Raw genomic sequence first — 18,588 nt, 5'->3', positions numbered from 1 at the left:
AGCATCTCCTCTTCTTCTCACATCTGTCTGTAAACATCTGGAAGTGAAGAGAGCAGCTGCTGGAATGATTGTTGCTTCCATGAAGCTGCAGATGGTTTGTTCTGGTGGAAGGTCTGGACTGCAGTAGACCAGTTCTCATGTTTCACCATGCTGCTGGGATGATGCAGGGTCTGGTTCGGCATGGTCCTGCTGGAATCCAGCGTCTTTACTGGTGTGAAAACACACCTTTTCCCACCAGTCTGACAGAACTGTGGAGGTGAAACATCTTCCAGAGCACAAAGATGTCAGCTGCTGTTTGTTCAGATAGTCTGTCATGAAAGTTAAATATTTTGTTTCCTCCATAAATCTGCAGATGCATCATGAAGTTACATCTAGTTCCTACAGTTAGTTGTTGGTTTCTGAGATGGACCTGAGATCCATCCAGGTCCCACTTCCTGCCTGGAGGCAACTGGGAGCAGTTCTCTGGTTAGTTTTTCTCAAAGCTTTTTCCTGCTTCTGTAACAATTAAACAGAAAGAAACAAAGTTTTTTGTTCTGTATTTAATAAATATCTCACACAGCATTTAAAGAGAGCAGAGTACTGAAATAAAAGGCACTTTGAAATCAATACTGTAAAAAAGCTTGTGTGTGTGTGTGTGTGTGTGTGTGTGCGCTGTTTCAGAGGGTGTGAACATTTTCCATCAACAAATACTCATGTTAAACATTAAACCAAACAGATTCAGACAAACAAAGTTGCAGAAGAAGCCGACAGAAGACGTGTATTTGGTTACTGGACGTGGGGACCTGAGATTATAAAATAAATGCAGAAACAATATTGAATTCATTGCAACTTGTAACCATTAAACTCCTCTGATTGTTTCATCGATGTCTTCCTCTTCGCCAGTGATTTGCAATCCCTTTTATCAGCAAAATAATACAAATAATCACCTCATATTTGCCTTCAGTTTGGGATTAAACTCCTTCAGGACAAATACGAAGTCCAAACTCTGCATGATCTGCTTCACTACATCTGTCCGAAGGAAGACGGTCAGATGTTGCAGATGTTTACAACACGACGAGCGGCTACAGCTGACCAGCGAACGGCGGTTCTGTCTGGATCAGGAAACCAGAACAACGCTGCAAACACAGAAGCTCCTGCACACGATGCATAATCCAGAAATCCACTCTGGATGGGTAAAAATCTGAAAAACTGCCCACACCAGTCCATCGGCAGGAAAAAACTTGCAAATATGCAACTTCCAAGTATATACACAGACTGTATACTGTACATCTAAAATACAACAAACGCATATAAATCTTGTGTGTTAGTAAAAGTAACAGATGCAGTGGCATTGTAATGATAAAGCAACAAAATACACGCATGTTTCTCCACCACGTGCTCCCGTCCAATCACCACGCAGCTGTCGGACACGTCAGCAGAGTTCGCTTCATTTGCCTTCGTATTTGGGGTTGACCACGGTTGTGACGGCACTTTTGTAGATCGGATTTTCCCCCTGAAAAAGCAAAAAACACAGTCAGTCGAAGCAACCAGGCTCCATGGAACGGTTAGTGTTCGCCAACGACAGCTGGGACGCTGTGCAAAATGTAGACTCAACCCGAAGGATTTACAGGCCTCATCAGGTCTTATTTTATTCCCTGCAGAAGATAAACAACATATCAGGTGTTAAACTGAGACGGTTTGTCTTCTGATGGAAAATCTGACGCAGCAACACGTCTGTAAACAGCTGCAACAAAAAGCTGCAATAAAAAGCTGGAAAAGCAACAACTGAAGGAGAATTTCAACTCATCTGGTTAAAAGGCAACATGTCAGAGAAGCAGAGCAGAGGAGCCATATGTGGGGGGGGAGTTTTCTAAGGGCCCCATGACTTCATAAGGGCCCAAAAAGATGTACATACTATATAATAAAATCATTACACCTTCATTAAAAATAATAAATACTTTTTCCAAAGGTTGTTATAAAATATAGCAGGAATATAAACTGATAAACCATTTATATTAAAATAACCTAGTTAGATGTGATTTAACCCTTTATAGGGCACTTAATAAAATACCTTCAAACTAGAAATTTTAACCTAAAATTGTCCTTCTGGTATGAACCAAGACCATTCTATTCTTACATTAACAAAAAAAAAAAAAAGTTTCATGCTGAATATGAAAGGAAATAAAGTGATCATAAATAGTCACTTGTCCTATAAAAGGTTAAACGCAGCCCTAGATCTTTATTATTCCCATGAAAAGCTTTTTTTTTTTTATCAGCTTGAAACAAAAACAAAAATCTAAAATTTGCGATGAAGTGGTGGAGTCCATGCCGGTGTCTTTCTTAGGACCCATAATTCCTGGCGGCGCCCCTGAAGCTGAGCCTCAGATAGCAGCGCTGTCCCAGGCGCACAATGGTGGAATCATTTCAGAAAATTATCATTTCATGTAAAACTGTAAAGAAAGTTTTAATATCATGGAAAGATTTAGAGAGCTGGGAGGAATCTCTGTGCGCTTGGTTAACTGACCTGTTGGAAGTTATCGCTGTCATGTTTGCATATTAGCTTTAGCTAAAGCCGCAGTTTGTGGTCACATATGTAAGAATCATTAGTTGTTTTCTGAAGTTTTCTCCAACTTTTAGTTTGTCAGACTGGGGAAAGTCTCTCCATCCTTCCATCTGAGAGACTCTGCCTCTCTGAAATGCTCATCCAGTTGATTTTTAATGACTTTTCCAGCTTTTAACAGACATGTTGCTGCATCAGATTTGCACCTGACATGTTGCAGGGAATAAAATATGATCGTATGAGATTAGAAAATGACTGAATTTAGTTTTTATTTACCTTTCACACAACGTCGCAGTGTTTTTAGAGTTTTATTCACATCACACCTGACAAACAGCCATGCTGATGTGCCGTCATACTCAGTAGGATAAAATACTTACTGTTTACTTTCACTTTTCTTTAGTTTTTCTCCAACAACAGAGTTTTCTGGCGTCTCGTCACAGCACACTCATGCAGACGTATTTCTACATATCCATAGAACATCACCCTTTACTTTAACCGATTAACCAGATTAACCAGGTAAAAACAAGGAGGCAGAAAAGCAGGAGCCGGGTGGGACACACACCAACAGGCCATGCAGGAAGATGAAGGAACGAGGAAAAGAAATACAAACTTAAAGGACAGCAGCTTTGCGTCCATAGTTTGGGTTCTGGAACTGATTGATGGGACTCTTGTAAATGGGGTTTTCTTGCTACAGGCAGAAAATGGACAGAAGTTCAGCAGAAGTAAAAAGCAGCACAAAGAAAAGAAAAGCAGGAAGATAAGATGAAAAATAAATCAGAAAAAGTTGAGAAGAAGCAACAGAATCCTCCCAGTTAAACCTGTTTAGCTCCATTTCTACTGGCAGTAACTAGTTACTAGTTAACTAATCCTGACTCGAGATGTGCCGAAAAGATCGATCTTATTGATTCCTAAAGATTGATCCGTCAGTCCAAGGAAATTTTTATTGCGGTGAAATTGAACCTTTTCGCCGCGTCATAGAATTCACGCCTTCGCGCTTCATGTGAGGACGTTAAAACGGTGCGTCCGGTACGAGCACTGTTAGCACTGTTAGCCTAGCCGCGGCTTTGAAAACGCCCGAAACGTTTCAGGCTGAGATCTGGAAACAAGTCGGACTCAGAAAAGACAAACAGAAAGACTCGACAAAAGCAAAGTGATCTGTAAGACATGACGAACGGAGGGGAAGTTTTCCAGAAACCTAAAGAACCGCATGTTGAGACATGATCTCATGTCTAAACCGTCCGCCGGGACGCAACCGATGAAAGTCAAGAAAACTTTACATCTACCAGACAGCTCTGCTTTTCTCTGGGCTTCATTTGCAACGATATGCTCCCGTATGTTGTTGTTGTAAATGAGGGCTTCAGGCGGCTGATGAAAGTAGCAGAACCGCACCACGTCATGGTGACTCGGAACCATCTCTGAAGATGTCGTCCCAAACCAACCGGTCGGTGAAATAAAAGGTGAAAATTAAACTGGGCTCCTCACAGCCATCTTTAACTTCCAATACTTCTTTAACTGAAGAAGGAGTCCTATCGAGCCTTCTTGGCCTGTGGGACTCTGGAGGCAGCTGATGGGTACCGACGGGCTAAGCGGCATGCGGCTTCGGCCGTTGCCGAGGCAAAAACTCGGGCATGGGAGTAGTTCGGCGAGGCCATGGAGAAAGACTTCCGGACGGCTTCGAGGAGATTCTGGTCCACCATCCGGCGGCTCAGGGGGGGGAAGCAGTGCTCCATCAATACTGTGTACAGTGGAGGTGGGGAGCTGCTGACCTCAACTCGGGACGTTGTGGGTCGGTGGAGGGAATACTTCGAAGACCTCCTCAATCCTACCAACACGTCTTCCCATGAGGAAGCAGAGCTGGTGGACTCAGGGGTGGACTCTCCTATCTCTGGGGCTGAAGTCGCTGAGGTGGTCAAAAAGCTCCTTGGCGGCAAGGCCCCGGGGGTGGATGAGTTCCTTAAGGCTCTGGATGCTGTGGGACTGTCCTGGCTGACACGCCTCTGCAGCATTGCGTGGACATCGGGGGCAGTACCGCTGGATTGGCAGATTGGGGTGGTGGTCCCCTTTTTTAAGAAGGGGGACCGGAGGGTGTGTTCCAATTACAGGGGAATCACACTCCTCAGCCTCCCTGGGAAGGTCTATTCAGGGGTCCTGGAGAGGAGGGTCCGCCGGATAGTCGAATCCCAGATTGAGGAGGAGCAGTGTGGTTTTCGTCCTGGTCGCGGAACAGTGGACCAGCTCTATACCCTCTCTGGGGTCCTGGAGGGGGCATGGGAGTTTGCCCAACCAGTCTACATGTGTTTTGTGGACCTGGAGAAGGCATTCGACCGTGTCCCCCGGGGGCTCCTGTGGGGGGTACTCCGGGAGTATGGGGTACTGGACCCCCTTGTAAGGGCTGTCCGGTCCCTGTACGACAGGTGTCAGAGCTTGGTCCGCATTGCCGGTAGTAAGTCGGATTCGTTTCCGGTGAGGGTTGGACTCCGCCAAGGCTGCCCTTTATCACCGATTCTGTTCATAACTTATATGGACAGAATTTCTAGGCGCAGCCGAGGTGTTGAGGGGATCCGACTTGGTGGCCTCAGGATTGGGTCCCTGCTTTTTGCGGATGACGTGGTCCTGTTGGCTTCATCTGGTCGTGATCTCCAGCTCTCGCTTGAGCGATTCGCGGCCGAGTGTGAAGCGACTGGGATGAGAATCAGCACCTCAAAATCTGAGACCATGGTCCTCAGCCGGAATAGGGTGGATTGCCCTCTCCGGGTCGGGAGTCAGGTCCTGCCTCAAGTGGAGGAGTTTAAATATCTCGGGGTCTTGTTCACGAGTGAGGGAAGGATGGAGCGTCAGATCGACAGACGGATCGGTGCGGCGTCTGCAGTAATGCGGGCTCTGCGCCGGTCTGTCAGGAGCTGAGCCAGAAGGTGAAGCTCTCCATTTATCAGTCGATCTACGTTCCTACCCTCACCTATGGTCATGAGCTGTGGGTCGTGACCGAAAGAAGGAGATCTCGTATACAGGCGGCTGAAATGAGTTTCCTCCGCAGGGTGGCCGGACTCTCCCTTAGAGATAGGGTGAGGAGCTCGGTCATCCGGGAGGAGAACAGAGTAGAGCCGCTGCTCCTCCGCATCGAGAGGAACCAGTTGAGGTGGCTCGGGCATCTGGTCAGGATGCCTCCTGGACCTCCCTGGTGAGGTGTTCCAGGCACGTCCCTCTGGGAGGAGACCCCGGGGAAGACCCAGGACACGCTGGAGGGATTATATCTCTCGGCTGGCCTGGGAACGCCTCGGGATACCCCCCGCAGAGTTGGCAAATGTAGCTGGGGAGAGGGAAGTCTGGGCTTCCCTGCTGAGGCTGCTGCCCCCGCGACCCGACCCCGGATAAGCGGCAGAAGATGGATGGATGGATACTTCTTTAATTTGTTGTTAAAGGTGGAGTATGTAAGATTTTCAATATTTTCCAACTAAATTAACTAATAAAATAACTACAATCATAATTAGATAGTTTTTTTTAACATGTAGGTTCCAGTCTCTCCATATTTGATGTGTTTTTAAATTACAAGTTTAATTAATGACAAATGACAAAAAGCACTGGTAGGCAAACATTTAAGAAGGGTCTTTGTCATTAATTAAACTTGTGATTTAATATGAACAGACTGGATCTAATTATGATTGTAGTTATATTTTTAGTTAATTTACTTTGAAAATATTGAAAATCTTACATACTCCACCTTTAAATGTCAATATAATACTAGTATTATTATGTTGCATAGAACAACACAGTCATGTCAATAAAAATAAATAAATAAAACCGTATTAGATAAGAACAAATCAGATCCAATTGTGATAATCAATTCTAAATTTTCAGAATCAGAATCGATTCTTGAAATGTGAATGGACACCCAGCCCTAACCCTGACGGGTAACTAGTTCCGCTCTGAACAGATTAGTTTCCGTCCAAGTCGTTCTTTAAGCGTCCCTCTTGTCTAAAAGTCAACGTGTTCCCATCACGGAGTTACCGCTTCAGTTTCCTTGCTGAAGGAAAGTTATCTGGTTTTTTCCTCTGTCTTTTACAAATAAAACTGATTTATTTAGTTATTTCTGCTCAGTGTTTTTTGGTTTGAGTGATTTCATAAGGAGCTCTGATCAGTTTCATGATTTAAATAAAATGTCTAAAAAAAACGTCCTGAAAGGGAGAAAGTTTGTGTGAACAAGCTTTCTGTTTCTCTGTTCAGGCTTCAGATCACGATGAGACGACTGTAAACAGGAAAAGAAGGCAGGAGAGGGAGCGCGCTGCGCGACCAGCGTCCGTTATGTTGCTTTATGTCGCCAGGAAGGCGACGTCTCCCGTTTCTCTAGATGAGAGGCATCTGGAGCGGCGAGCTGCCCTGTAAGCAGCGAGGAGCCACTCCCACTCCGGCGCCTCCCGCCTCCCGCCAGTAGATGGAGCTGTAATCCTGCATGTGAGCTCCAGCTCAGCCACACTGATGTTGGCTGATGATGCGACACATGGCGAGCAGCAGGGAGGGGAGGAGCCGTGGTCACGCCCAGGACGGCGTGCATAGCATTCCCAACAAAGTACACAAAGCCTCCAACATTTTTCCAGCAAACAATTCAGTCTGTTTCCATGGAGACACAGAGAAGCGCCTCACGGCGGGACGCCAGAACGACGAGTGAACGGCCTCCTCGCAGTCATTGCTTCACATCCAGAACTCACCGTGTCCCATTTGGCGTTCATCTTCTCCTTCTCAAACTTGGCGAACTCCCTTCGGTCGTGGATGATCATCAGCAGCTTCCAGATGAGCAGCAGAGCCAATCCGATGAGGACGATGCCGGCGACCACGCCTACCACGATGGGGATGATGTCGGGACCGGAGGGGCAGTCTGAGACAGACGGGAAGAAATGAATGAATAGTTTCCTCCTTCCGGAGGCGAATCGGCTCCTCGCAGCCCAGCTCCCTGCTTACCGGGCTTCTCCACCACATGGACCTCCGTCTCCGTGTCATTGTTGATGGCGTATGTGTAGGAGATCCAGCAGTCGTTGGCGTCCCTCTCCTTGCAGGGCATGATGGGGTAGGGGGCTGTGTTGGGCTGCGGCAGCTGGCTGCGGTCCTTCACCTTTATCATTTTGAAGTAATCACACTTCTCCTTACACTCGTCTTTCTTCTCACCGGTGCCGAAAGCCCGACACTCCACGCAGTCCCTGCAGGAGGAAGAGGGAACAGTTCAGTAGGCGTCCTGCAGGAGGAAGAGGGAACAGTTCAGCAGGCGTCCTGCAGGAGGAAGAGGGAACAGTTCAGCAGGCGTCCTGCAGGAGGAAGAGGGAACAGTTCAGCAGGCGTCCTGCAGGAGGAAGAGGGAACAGTTCAGCAGGCGTCCTGCAGGAGGAAGAGGGAACAGTTCAGCAGGCGTCCTGCAGGAGGAAGAGGGAACAGTTCAGCAGGCGTCCTGCAGGAGGAAGAGGGAACAGTTCAGCAGGCGTCCTGCAGGAGGAAGAGGGAACAGTTCAGCAGGCGTCCTGCAGGAGGAAGAGGGAACAGTTCAGCAGGCGTCCTGCAGGAGGAACAGGGAACAGTTCAGCAGGCGTCCTGCAGGAGGAACAGGGAACAGTTCAGCAGCCATTTAAGCCCGACACATGGATCGCCGCTCTGCCTGTAGCAAGGAAGAGAGGAGGAAGCTTTCAGCTCTCAGACCAGGAAATGCCACATTAACTGAACCGGGAAAGATTTCCTGCAATGAGAAAACATTTCTAAGCTCCAGACAAATGAAAAGATCTGAAAGCAATCGTTCTTTTATTACACACAAACCCCCAAACTATCCGGTCAACCGGTTTGCAGATCCATCAATTCATCACAATGAAGCGTTGATTGGTACCGTGTTTTTCTGACCAGAAGGTGCATCATGGTCGGAGATCATTCTAGTGCCAGTCGGCAGCATTATGTTCATGTTTTGGCGAGTTAAATCACCTTTTCATCACGCGGTGCGGGTGTCACTATAGCAACGCGGTAATCAGCTGGTTCAGATCAGCTGCTGCTGACAGGTGAAAGAGAAACACGCTGTAGTTCAGCACTAAAACTACATGGAGGCAGACATAAACTAGTTCCTGTTCTTCAGCGTATTTAGCAGGTTTTGTACAAAAGAAATAAAAGTTTTTCCAGGTTTTAAAGGTTCCTCTTGGAAAAGAGATTTCTGATCTCAATGCGACTTCCTGGTTAAATAAAGGTAAATAAATAAACATTTACTGTGTGGGACCATGGCGGTATGAGCGGATTAAAACTGTGTATCACACCACTGAATGTCGTGGCGCTGTGGACTCCGTGTGAAGCATTAAAACCCAACCTGTAATACACGGGTGGATTAATGCGTTTATTCCATGGTCCTGCAGTAGGACTGGGCGATACAACCTCATATCCCAACATTGCTCATCTTACATCCCCATAATGATACACAACCATATAAAACTGTGTAATGTTGTGTCAGCCATCAGTTATGTATCAGGTGTTGCTAGGCAACAGCAGCAGTGATCTCCTTCCATCTGGGGGAACTATGGCCGTATGACGTTCCACAGGTAAATACCTGCTGCAGCGTTTGGTCTGGAGTTTGTTCTGAGCTTTCACCTCCACCTGACGCTGCTTTTGCTGCTTTTATTGACTCTATTCTTTATCCTGATTCCTGCAGGTGATAAAACGAGTTAGTTGTGTCGGAGTCTGTTGTTGGGACTGTGAGCTAGTCTGTTGTCGGTTCCACGTCAGTCTTTTTATATCCAAACCGCAGAAATTTCCCTCTTTTAGGAACAAACTCATCAGTTTGGGTTGGCTGCTCATCTTTTAGTGAATTATCCTCTGAAACACGCCTGCTACCGTCTTCCTCCATGTTTATGTATCGCAGCGTGCCGTAAAGCGCATCTTGATGTAAAGCAACTTATTTTGCCGTAAACTATAGAACCTCATATGAAACGATAGACATTACCTATCGTCATGACGATTTATATTGTCATATCGCCCAGCCCTCGTCCCACAGAGTAAACCGGTCCCAGTATGTTAAAGCCAAAGCACAGTACGTATCACTCCGCCAGGCTCCTGAAGCGATGCGGCTTCGTAACTAATCAAAGTCGTACGAAAACATTTTGACAGTTTTTTGAGCACCGTGTACCTCATAAAATCAGTTAAAGGTCAATAAGGACAGCCAGAATTATGAATACATAAGACTTTGATTTTTGAGGAATTTAAGGACTTTAAATGCTTCTTATGGTGTAGAAAATATGGTAAATTTCTTTTAAAAATAATAATTAAATGACAGAAACACAGCTGCAAAGTGCTGCAGGAAGATAAAAGTGATCTGTTCTGTAGGGACACTTTATGGAGACGGACCGGTCCGTCCCTCTAAAGTGTCCAGATGGCAGGGAAGCACATGAACACAGACTGCAGAAGCCTCCGACCGGCACATCTCCGGACCTTTCCTCACGCCGCAGGACGCCTGAAGGGATGATGAGAACAGAAGAACCTCTAATCCACCTGAAAACAGTCCACGTCTGGTTTCAGGTCTTACTTGTGCTCATGGCAGACTCCTGGACAGGTGGGGCACGTCTCACAGGTGGGACCTTGGAATTTGGGGTCCGTGCACTTGCAAGTCCCGCATTCGCACGTCCCTCTTCCGTTACAGAGTTGCTTGTTGCTGGCCATGCAACTTCTGGTGTCCAGCGAGCAGTCGCAGGCGCTCCCTGTCCACATGGGGTCGCAGACGCACACTCTGCATTCGCAGCGTCCGTGTCCTGGAAACCAGAGTGACGTTTTCACTTCTCCAGACAGCGCTGCGTAAACGGCGCTCCTCTGTGGAACCTCCTACTCACCACCACACAGCTTGTTTCCAGAGCGGTCGCAGTTGAAGTTGTCGCACTCGCAGTACTGGCCGCTGTACCGTTCCTCCGGGTTGTCTCGCTTCTTGCATTCGCATGTGCCGCACACGCAGTCGCCGTTGTTGCTGCAGATGTCCGTCCCGTTGTCCTTGCGACAGGTCCGGTCCATGTCCTCGGTGGCCACGTCGTTGCTGCTGCATTCGCAGTTTCTGCCCACGCGGTTGTCGTTGCACCTGGCAGACGGACAGGTTGGGATTCCCACATTTTCCTGACATGATCACAGAAGCAGCTCACGGAGACGACGGGCTTACTTGCACGCTCCGCATTCATAGGTGCCGTTACCGAAGTGGCAGTTTGGACTATTCTTGACGCCGTACTTGTGGCATTCACACTCACAGATGAAGTTCAGGACCACCTCTAGCTCCTCAGTGAACCCCAGCGGCTTTATCTTAATGGTCTCAGACTCGCCCTTCTTTGGACAGCCGGTAGACGTGATACTGATATTAAACAATACCTGGAAATGACGGAAAATACTGTTGTTAGAGGGAATGAAGAGTCCCGTTTGTAGATGGGTTGCAGCTCAGAGTTAATCACAGATCAGCATATATGCAGGCAGAAAGGCTGTTTTTCCTGTAAAATGGAGATGTGTTTCCTTCTAGGAGTCCTTTACTCCTTCCTAGGATTACTTTACTGCTTCTAGGATTACTTTACTCCTTCCTAGGATTACTTTACTCTTTCCTAGGATTACTTTACACATTCTAGGATTACTTTACTCATTCTAGGATTACTTTACTCATTCTAGGATTACTTTACTCCTTCCTAGGATTACTTTACTCATTCTAGGATTACTTTACTCATTCTAGGATTACTTTACTCCTTCCTAGGATTACTTTACACATTCTAGGATTACTTTACACATTCTAGGATTACTTTACTGCTTCTAGGATTACTTTACTCATTCTAGGATTACTTTACTCATTCTAGGATTACTTTACTCATTCTAGGATTACTTTACTCCTTCCTAGGATTACTTTACACATTCTAGGATTACTTTACTGCTTCTAGGATTACTTTACTGCTTCTAGGATTACTTTACTCCTTCCTAGGATTACTTTACTCCTTCCTAGGATTACTTTACTGCTTCTAGGATTAATTTACTCCTTCCTAGGATTACTTTACTCCTTCCTAGGATTACTTTACTCCTTCCTAGGATTAATTTACTCATTCTATGATTACTTTACTCCTTCCTAGGATTAATTTACTGCTCTTAGGATTAATTTACTCATTCTAGGATTACTTTACTCCTTCCTAAGATTACTTAACTCATTTTAGGATTACTTTACTCCTTCCTCCTTGTTTGTAAAGTGTGTGTGATGAGCAGCAGAGTTCAGAAAAAAGAAAACAGGAAACAAAAAGGTGGCTCATTCACAGCAGACTGGGAGGCATTTCCGTCCCAGACTGGTTGATGACACCGTTATCTTAGTGAGAGGACAACATGTCTCCTTTAGAAACCAGACAAACTGGACCTTCACCTGATGAAGCAAAAGCATAAAAAGTCCAGATTTTCCTTCTCACCTCGTCTCCAATGGAAATGTTGGAGCATTTCCGTCCTTTTTCTCCCTCATTCACCACTCCGTTTTTACAGAGGGATTTGTACGCGATGGTCACCCCCTCTGGAAGCTTGCTGTTCTCCAGAATGACCTCTGACGACAGAGACTGTCAGAAAGCAGGAGATAAGAGGACCAACTGTGTTATTTCCTGCACTGGAACGCCATCTAGTAGCTTTTGTTGTGACAGAATACAATAACAAAGGATTATGGGAGCTCGGAGTGAGCAGCGTGTTTAGGAAAAGCCGGCCTGCTCCGCTCCGTCAGGACAACTCACGTTGTAAGCGTTGATGATGAGGTTGATGACGTTGCTGGAGTTGGCAGACAGAGTCCCAACGGCCGACTTCGGGATCAGGTTCTTCAGCTCCTGCAGAGAAAGTTCAGAACAAGTTTCATCAAAGCCCAGTTCATCTAGGATTACTTTACTCCCACCTAGGATTACTTTACTCCCATCTAGGATTACTTTACTCCCATCTAGGATTACTTTACTCCCACCTAGGATTACTTTACTCCCACCTAGGATTACTTTACTCCCACCTAGGATTACTTTACTCCCACCTAGGATTACTTTACTCCCACCTAGGATTACTTTACTCCCACCTAGGATTACTTTACTCCCACCTAGGATTATTTTACTCCTTCCTAGGATTACTTTATTCCTACCTAGGATTACTTTATGCCTACCTAGGGTTACTTTATGCCTACCTAGGGTTACTTTGCTCCTTCTTGGAATACTTTACTCCTACGTAGGATTACTTTACTCCCACCTAGGATTACTTTACTCCCACCTAAGATTACTTTACTCCTACCTAGGGTTACTTTGCTCCTTCTAGGATTACTTTACTCCTACCTAGGGTTACTTTGCTCCTTCTAGGAATACTTTACTCCTACGTAGGATTACTGTACTTCTACTAGGATTACTTTACTCTTTCCTAGGATTATTTTACTCATTCCTTGATTATTTTAGTCATTCTAGGAATACTCTACTCATTCTTATGAATACTTTACTCATTCTAGGATTACTTTACTTTTTCCTAGGATTACTTTACTTGTTCCGAGATGAACTGACTTTTTATCTTTTGGTTTCCACTGACAGTAACAGTTTTCTTCTGGGAGGAGATAACATTTTTTTTTACTGTATTCCAGAATAATTTACTGTGAGACAGTAACACATATGTTGACTCTGACACGTATGTAGTTATCTCACATCTCAGCTCTCCGTTGAGACCAAGATCTGTAGATGTATTTTATTTATTTAGGTTATGCCATATCAGATGGGAGGCAGAAAATTTAATCAATGAATGTTTAATAAATGACTGTACAATAGGCCAATGAACAATATGCTTAATTTTAGACCTACAAAAAGACCTTGGACACATTTTTTGTTATTATCCAAAAGTTTAGCAGTGAAAGAGGAAGTGGTTTCTTTTTTGTGCACATCTGAAACACGCAGAATAATGAAAGTTTTGAATCATTTAGAGACCAAACCTTACCTGATAAACAGGCTGGAACTCTTCTGTAACAGCGAAGATGGTCTGAATGTTGTTGTCACTGAGCTTCTGAACAAGGTGAGCGATGGAGGGATAGTCCTGAACAGAAGATGGAGGACAAAAACACACTTTTGTAATTTAACAAACAATCTGTGAAAATGATCTACGGAAGATTAAACCTTACATAATAATGACTCATTGTGTAAACGTTGTTCTCCAAGTGACATTTTCCATCATTGGGCAGTACGATGCCTCCCAGTTTGCCGTCTCCAGCAAAGTGGAAACCAGCGTCGGTGGAGAACACCAGCAGACGAGTCACGTTTCTCCAGCCGATCTGTTTCTGGTGACGGATGAACGAGAAACAATCAGAGTAGAAGTAAAGAAGTTCTCCAGGAGATGCTGAAGATCTGAGCCTAGCGTTTCCTTCTGCTCACCCCACACACTGCCACTTGCATGATGGCATCAAAGCCCCCTTCAGGGGAGTCCAGGTTTCCAGAGATCTGCTGCTGGCCCACCAGAGTGTTGAATCTCTGGCCGTCGCTCGTCAGATTCAGCACATTCTTGTAGCTGAAGGGACTGGTGCAGTTCTGGTCGCCTGTGCACGGGTTCAGCAGCTTGGCCGGGGTGGTGCTGATGTAGGGCATGACGGTCTTCTCCACAAAGGAGCCAAAACCTTTCAAAGGAAAGAGACATGTTACTTTAAACAAATAAACTGAGAGGAAATCAGTCAGAGGGTGAGATGATGAGCAGTTCTCTCATGAGTAAAATCTTCTGGTTTGTTTGTGCAGGTCAGACGGAAAACGCCGGAAGTGCAGACCAGTTAATGCATTCTGAAGGTTTTACAGTTGCTGTGGACAAAAACTGATCCTATACACAGACCCAGTTCCTAAAAAGTCAGGACATTTCTTAAAAGAATGCAAGGATTTCACATAAACCAAAAATCAACTAGAGTAACTATTTATTCATTCATTCATTCATTCATTCATCATCCTAACCGGTTAGTCCAAGAAGGGTCGCGGGAAGCTGGAGCCTATCCCAGCAGTCTTTGGGCAAAAGGCAGGATACACCCTGGACAGCTCGCCAGTCCATCGCAGGGCCACTAGAGGAACTAATTAGGTTCATTTTAACAGGCCAGTAACAAGACTGGGTATAAAAGGAGCACTTCAGAGGCAAAGTCTCTCTGGTGTTCACCAGTCTGAGACAAACTGGGTCTAAAAATTATGGAAAATTTTAGAAAAATGTTCTTCAGACTTTGAAGATCCCACCATCTACAGTGTTTAATATCATCAAAACATTCTGAGAATTTGAAGGAATCTCTGTATGCTGGGACCAGGCTGGATGCTGGTGATGTTCTGCATGAACAGCAGACATGATTCTTTACTGGAAACCAGTGCATGGACTCAGGAAGCTTCCAGAAACCAGTGAACCCTGTTCAGGCTGAAATCCACACATGCAGGTTAAAGCTCCATCATATGTGAAGAGGATCCAGAAACACGCCGTCTTCTCTGGACCAAAGCTCATTTAAAATGTTCTGAGTGGAAACCTGGATGAAGATGTGAAATAGTGTGTGGACAGCATGGACGGCGTGTCCTGCAGACTAAAGAGGAGAGGGAGCATCCAGCTTGTTATCAGCCTGCATCTCTGATGGGATGGGGTTGCATTAGTGCCGATGGCGTGGACACTTTGTGACAATTTAAGACCTTGTGTTTCTCAGCTTCCTCCATATCATTTATAGAACACCGTGGCACACTTCAGTCTCTCATATGCTTCTTTATGTTTCACAACAAACCCCTCAGCATCCTTTCATTCATTGTCTGAACCACTTAGTTTGAAGCTGGAGGCCAGCAATCAGCTTCTCATAACAGAAATAACCCAAACTCATAGAAAAATATCATTGTGTGCAAGTTGAACCCATTTACTAATACCCAGTGTCCTCAATTAGACTGAAAGAACAATAATTGTGATAATTTTCACCTATCTTGAAGTCAGAAGTGATCTTAGACATCTCCAACATGAGACTGGTCCCCAGGTTCTTAACATTCTCCAGATCATCCTTCATGGAGAAGGACAGGTCCATCAGGTAGTACAGGTCAATAGGATAATCTTCAGCCCGCTTGAACTTCAAGGGGAAGGTCTGGGGCTCGCCTGCATGAAATGGACCACAGTCATGACAACGGGTACATAACAGGTAAGATCATCTTCTGATCAGCTATGAGAACATGTATTGGCACCAGATCGGAGGGTGAGGGTGATTTTCTGCGGCTGGATCTGAGTGATCTCCTCTGGCTTTAATTTCTCTCTGCGGTTCGGGTCTGTAACCTTCTTGCGATTTGTAACTGCCTTGTTCCTGTCGACCTTCTGTCCACCGTGTGGGCTCTCAATCAACGTCTCGACACAGCCCCTTTTCTTTAGAGACTCCACCTCATCACATCGGGCCGACACAGTTTCACCTTGCTTCAGGAAGTCCTGAAAGCATCAAGTGAGATCATAGAGAATCAACAGAAATTATTTACTTTTCACCATTCCATGTAAATAAAACCAATAAATGAAATGTTTAAACGTATTAAAAAGAAAGTCTGACATAAGAATTAACCTCAATATTATTAATAATGTATAAAATATTCTGACATAAATAAAAACATGGCATAGAGATAAGCTTCTGTTTTAGTGGACAATTTCCATACATGAATATTATAAGGCAGGGAGGGAGGCTTTAAGAGAAAAAGACTTGAATAAATTTTAAAAAATGAATTTAAACCATATTTCATGTTTTCCTTTAAAAGTGTAACTCTAATTTCATGTATGCTGTAAAAAAAAAAAAAAAATCATATGATTACCTGCAGGACTACAACATGTTCGATCAATTAGAATTTGTTTGTGTGAGAGATAGTCTGTATTTAAAGTAAAAACCCTTTAAATATTTTACATTTGACTTACTTTACCATGTCTGCTGTCATTCAAAAGTGCCAGACACAGAAATATGTTAAAGTTTTAGTAAAGCTCTTTAAAATAGAATATATTTAAAAGCAGAAGGAAAAAGAGTTTCCATCCACCTGTGAAGCGGGGGTGGGGGTGGGGGGGGGGCTACGTGAGGGCCATGGCTATTCAGGGAACACAGCTCGGCACAAGAGCTGCAGACTGATTTATTCTATTCCACGTGTCTTTGTCCATTAACATATGTCCCTGGCAAGCCGAAGTTCTCCAAAACAAAATTTAGCGATGGAAGAACGTCTTCTATCGCTGGTTTCTCCTTAAAGCTTGGGCTAGCTGTAACATCCACTGTCCACTAGCTAAACTGGCCAAACTGTGCGTTAGCCATAACATCCACTAGCCAAACTGTCTGTTAGCCATAACATCCACTAACTAAACTGTCTGTTAGCCATAACATCCACTAGCCAAACTGTGCGTTAGCCATAACATCCACTAGCCAAACTGTCTGTGAGCCATAGCATTCACTAACTAAACTGTCTGTTAGCTATAACATCCACTAGCCAAACTGTCTGTTAGCCATAACATCCACTAACTAAACTGTCTGTTAGCCATAACATCCACTAGCCAAACTGTCTGTTAGCCATAACATCCACTAACTAAACTGTCTGTTAGCCATAACATCCACTAGCCAAACTGTCTGTTAGCCATAACATCCACTAACTAAACTGTCTGTTAGCCATAACATCCACTAGCCAAACTGTCTGTTAGCCATAACATCCACTAGCCAAATTGTCTGTTAGCCATAACATCCACTAGTAATACTGTCCACTAGCCATACTGTTCGTTAGAAATTACATTCATTAGCCATAACATCCACTAGCCATACTGTTCGTTAGCCATAATATTCACTCGCCAAACTGCCTGTTAGCCATAACAGTCACTTGCCAAACTGTATGTTAGCCATAACATCCACTAGTAATACTGTCCACTAGCCATACTGTTCATTAGCCATACTGTTCGTTAGAAATTACATTCATTAGCCATAACGTCCACTAGCCATACTGTTCGTTAGTCATAGCGTCTGTTATCCATTACATTCAATCGCCATACTGTCCATTAGCCATAACATCCACTAGTAATACTGTCCACAAGCCATACTGTTCGTTAGCCATTATCTCCATTAGCCATAACGTCCACTCACCATAACGAGCATTAGCCAGAGCCTGTAGCTATGAGACCATTTCTGCTCCCTTGCATAAGTAAACAGGAATGTCGGTGTCAAATGTCATCTGACATCGCTGCCCTCATTCTCCACACGTGTATTTTTATGTTCCCACAGTTGTTATGTCAGTTTATCCACTAGTGGGCAGTGCTGGGATCACCTCCATGTTTGACCCCAGTTTGTAGCGATAATACATTGTTAGAAATGTCTGAAAACACCAGAAGATGAAGAAGAAAATCCTAAAGTTTTTGGTTCCCAATTTCTTCTGTCTTTTTCAGGTTTTTTTGGGGCAGTTTCTGCATTGTCTCCTCCTGTTCTCGCTGTTTGTTCCTTTCTCTGGTTACATGTCTGCTATACCAGTCGTTTCCAACCTACCCCCTTCATGCAAAAAACGAGAGCCGTGGACCTCCTGCCCAACCCCCTGCTGAAACCATGTTTGGTTTTGTGCCATAAATAATGTATTCTGGCTGAATCCTGTCAATAAAGCCAAAGTTAAATCAACATATTGCCTCTCATTAAAAAAAGGACAGTGTGTGGAGATGGCTCAGATTGTTCAAAGCCTCGGGGACCCCTTGTGGTCTTTGGGGATCTCCTTAGGGAGCTCCCAGACTTACACAACTCAACACTACCCTCAGGATTTCCGGTGATATTGCTCTGTTTTCTGTGTTAAGTAAAAGATAGCCGAACTTCTTGAAAATGGACCAAATTACGTGTAACAGGTACAACACATTGACAAAACTGTCCGTCTATCTGTGTATCCATCTTCTGCATCCAGATTAAACGGACCTACAGTGCAGGATAGTTTCTCTTTCACATAGAAACTCAGTATGGATCCCTTCCATACAGAAAAATCTCAGTCCGTTCTGAGACCATTACATAATTTCACCCCACATCTTCTGGATGTTTGCTGGTGACTTAATTTTAGCCATGAACATTAATAATGCTGATATAAAGTTTC

General features: G+C 44.7%; 1 protein-coding gene across 2 annotated transcripts in view; it reads right to left on the bottom strand.

Annotated features, from left to right (window-relative positions):
- Positions 1 to 531: 531 nt before the first annotated feature.
- The window catches only part of itgb1a (integrin, beta 1a), a 46,374-nt gene continuing 28,317 nt past the window's right edge, over positions 532 to 18,588 (bottom strand). The window contains exons 4-17 of one of the 2 annotated variants that reach the window (XM_079259560.1): positions 15,709 to 15,943; positions 15,452 to 15,622; positions 13,912 to 14,150; positions 13,662 to 13,817; positions 13,481 to 13,576; positions 12,265 to 12,354; positions 11,956 to 12,096; positions 10,692 to 10,894; positions 10,375 to 10,613; positions 10,074 to 10,296; positions 7,493 to 7,728; positions 7,243 to 7,409; positions 3,150 to 3,227; positions 532 to 1,492 (exon numbers count right to left, since the gene is read on the bottom strand). In XM_079259560.1, coding sequence (XP_079115686.1) covers positions 3,150 to 3,227; positions 7,243 to 7,409; positions 7,493 to 7,728; positions 10,074 to 10,296; positions 10,375 to 10,613; positions 10,692 to 10,894; positions 11,956 to 12,096; positions 12,265 to 12,354; positions 13,481 to 13,576; positions 13,662 to 13,817; positions 13,912 to 14,150; positions 15,452 to 15,622; positions 15,709 to 15,943 — 2,274 coding nt within the window. In that variant the 3' untranslated portion in view covers positions 532 to 1,492. The remainder of the gene's footprint in view (positions 1,493 to 3,149; positions 3,228 to 7,242; positions 7,410 to 7,492; positions 7,729 to 10,073; positions 10,297 to 10,374; positions 10,614 to 10,691; positions 10,895 to 11,955; positions 12,097 to 12,264; positions 12,355 to 13,480; positions 13,577 to 13,661; positions 13,818 to 13,911; positions 14,151 to 15,451; positions 15,623 to 15,708; positions 15,944 to 18,588) is intronic. The other variant, XM_079259561.1, reaches the window with a different exon arrangement.

This window comes from Telmatherina bonti (genome assembly GCF_933228915.1).
Source record: "Telmatherina bonti genome assembly, chromosome: 20".
Lineage (NCBI taxonomy): Eukaryota > Metazoa > Chordata > Actinopteri > Atheriniformes > Telmatherinidae > Telmatherina > Telmatherina bonti.
Note: the sequence above shows the minus strand (reverse complement) of the source record. Positions and strands in the feature narration are given on the sequence as shown.